The sequence below is a fragment of the Trypanosoma grayi genome, assembly GCF_000691245.1.
Source record: "Trypanosoma grayi strain ANR4 Tgr_1283_V1, whole genome shotgun sequence".
NCBI lineage: Eukaryota > Euglenozoa > Kinetoplastea > Trypanosomatida > Trypanosomatidae > Trypanosoma > Trypanosoma grayi.
In genome coordinates this window covers 1,377-4,043 of record NW_008826902.1, presented here as the reverse complement: position 1 = coordinate 4,043, position 2,667 = coordinate 1,377, and the positions used below count along the sequence as shown (strand labels likewise).

Below are 2,667 nucleotides of genomic sequence, written 5' to 3'. Positions count from 1 at the left end.
ACGCCGGTGCACGCTTCCGTGAAGAAGTCGCTTGCCGATGTTGCAGAGTCTGCCACTCTGGAGAGTGACCACCGGCATCAGCAGCAGCAACAGCAAGAGTCTGAAACGCCAGCAGGAGCAACAGCAGCAGACGAGGAGGCGAATGAAGGTGTTCGTGGTGCGATTGTTGCCGGTGGTGAGACAGGTAGCAACGCCCTCACGTTGCAGCAATCCTCTGTTGGTGAAAAGCGTACGGTGGAGGCGTTAGATTTGCGCTGGAGTGACGTACGCCTTCTTGTGGAGCGCACCGCTGCGCTCACAAGCCCGCCGTCGGAGCGTCACCCACAGCAAGAGAAGATGGAGGTGTTTACCGGAATGGCGGTGTACCTTCGCACCATTGCCACTGGACAACGCTACAGCGGCAGCGGCAATGGGAGGGAAGAGGAATTAGGTGGTGGCAGCAGCAGTAGCAGCAAGAGTAGTGGGGATGCACCAGCCGATGTGCAGCTGCAGCTACAGCAGGACCAAAAGGGCCTCTTCGCTGAGGGCTACGGGCTTGATGTGTGGGGGCGTCTTTTCGCCCTCGTGCAGGAGCTGCGGCAGGATATGGAAAAGTTCATCGCCGACAACGCAGCACACCAGGTGGAGCCGGAGTTCGAGTGCTGGGAGGCGCTGCTCATTACGCTGCGGTGTACCCTCGACTACTGCGTTGTCTGCATGCAGGAGAAGGGCAAGGGCGAACGCGAGGTGGCGGAGCGGCTCTTCCGCGAGGCAGCGGCGCTTCGGAAGGAACTCGTGGAGGAGAGCCGCACCCGATTCGAGGGACGGATGCGCATTTTGTGGCTGCAGGAGGCGTGAGTGTGCGGTTTGTAGTGTTTGCGGGGCGGGGGCTGTAGTAGTGATGTGTGTCGGTTTCTCTGTGGTAGTGGTGGTGGCGGCGTGGACTACATTATGTGAGCAGCAGCGGGCGGCGTTGCAGTAAGAATAAGAGGCAAGGGTGGTGGAAACCGCAGCTCCCCCAAGGTCTGCTGTGGCACTTGAGTCGTCCTTTTTTTTTTATTGTCGTTCTTTTTTGTTTTCCTCATTATTGTGCTTGTCGTGACCTCTGCACTCAACATCGCACAAGGGCGATGGCAAACCCGGGACGATAGGCATCCACCCACACACAGAGAGAGAGACACATATAGATATATATGAGAAAAGCCCAGGCATGTGCGCCGCGGTGTTGTATTCAACGTTCGTGTTCCCCTTTAGTACACTCTGCCCCTGTGTGTGAGCGTCTTTCCTCACCCCTACTCGCTGCTTACACCCGTCGTGCAGGCTCGCCGGAAGAGGTCTGCAAGGGCACGGTGGTGGCGGCGCAGCTCAGCGTCCGGGCCGCTGCAAGCAACAGCCACAACAGCACTGGCATGTCACAGCCACCGCAGCTGTGTCGCTGTAGTGGCGCAGGCACTGCTGTTACTGCCCGTCTCTACACGGGTGCGGCGTCTGCAGCTCTCTGTTGAGTCCTACGTGGTGGATGCGGGAGGTGTTCCTTTTTCTTGTCGACGCGGTGCGCAAGACGTGACGACGAGCGGCAGCAGCAACAGCGAGAGGCGCGCCGCTGCGGCGGTGCTTCATGTGTATCATGAGAAGGCACGTTTAACGGTGAGAGTGGGGGGAGAACAGAGTGATATACACTACCATCCCTAACTACTATTATTTTTGTTATGACGTTCTCTTTGTGTGGGGGATTCGGGTTCCCTTTCATACGCACTGCCACTCTCTCCGTCGTCATGCCAACCGCTGCAGGGATTGGGTTGTGGTGCCGCGCTCTCAGCCTTGCGACGACGCGGAAGCCAATAAAAATAAAATGAGGTGACGTCTCACAGTGTGTCTTCTGTGCATACCTGTGCGTTGTGTATTTGTTTGCATCACACACTCTGGCCTCTTGTGGTCTGACCAGTTCTCCATGACGTCTTGCTTGCCTGAGAGCGCGATTGCGTCTGTGTGTGTGTGTGTGTGTGTGTTGGGGATTGTGGGCGAGGGAGTCCCCGCCCCCCTACTGTTGATCCCGCTGTTGTTGCTGTTGCTGATTTCTTGTCTCTTGCCTCTTGTCTCAATTGCACATCCACGTACGCGAACAGTATGCGTCGCCCCTGTGCACTGCCGCGACGCAGACAATGAATCAACAGCACCACCTAAAGCAGCAGCAGCAGCAGCACTACTCGGCGGGCGCCGCACCGCTGGACCCCGGCGGGCCGCTGATGCTGCAGTTCCTGCGGTACCTGCCGCTGCTTCTGCAGGTGGCGACCCACCTCCCCGGATTCATCGCGGGGTTCATCGTCGCGTGGCTCATCTTCGTCACAGTTGTGGGGCGGTCCGCACTGTGCGACGAGTACGCGCCAGTAGCTGGCTTTCACCTCGTCGCGCTACTCCTGCTGCGCGAGCTCTTCGTCCCGTGGAAGAAGGGGCGGGAGGCACTCGCCGTGGTACGACGGCGTGTCGCGACGCAGCGCTCCTTCGCGCAGGATGTGCAGCTGCAGTGGCGCGAGAGGTTGGACTGAGGCGGATAGACGTTGTGCGTGTGTGTCTGTGTGTGTGACGTTGAGAGAAGGGGATGAAGGAGAGAAGAGATGAAATCCTTAAGAGGCGCAGCGCCTTGCCTGTAGTGTGTTGTTGCTGGTGGTGCTGCTGCTGATGCTGTTG

General features: G+C 58.5%; 3 protein-coding genes across 3 annotated transcripts; all 3 read left to right on the top strand.

Moving 5' to 3' along the window:
* Window positions 1–336: 336 nt before the first annotated feature.
* DQ04_12831030 (excreted/secreted protein 15) lies at window positions 337–837 on the top strand (the record flags this gene model as incomplete). The annotated part of the gene is made up of 1 exon (XM_009316829.1): window positions 337–837. The coding sequence occupies one exon, from the start codon at window positions 337–339 to the stop codon at window positions 835–837; it is 501 nt and encodes a 166-aa protein (XP_009315104.1).
* A 335-nt stretch (window positions 838–1,172) lies between these two features.
* Window positions 1,173–1,484, top strand: DQ04_12831020 (hypothetical protein; the record flags this gene model as incomplete). The annotated part of the gene is made up of 1 exon (XM_009316828.1): window positions 1,173–1,484. One exon carries the CDS (start codon window positions 1,173–1,175, stop codon window positions 1,482–1,484), a length of 312 nt encoding a protein of 103 aa, XP_009315103.1.
* A 657-nt stretch (window positions 1,485–2,141) lies between these two features.
* DQ04_12831010 (hypothetical protein) lies at window positions 2,142–2,525 on the top strand (the record flags this gene model as incomplete). Its single annotated transcript, XM_009316827.1, has 1 exon — window positions 2,142–2,525. The coding sequence occupies one exon, from the start codon at window positions 2,142–2,144 to the stop codon at window positions 2,523–2,525; it is 384 nt and encodes a 127-aa protein (XP_009315102.1).
* Between the last annotated feature and the right edge of the window lie 142 nt (window positions 2,526–2,667).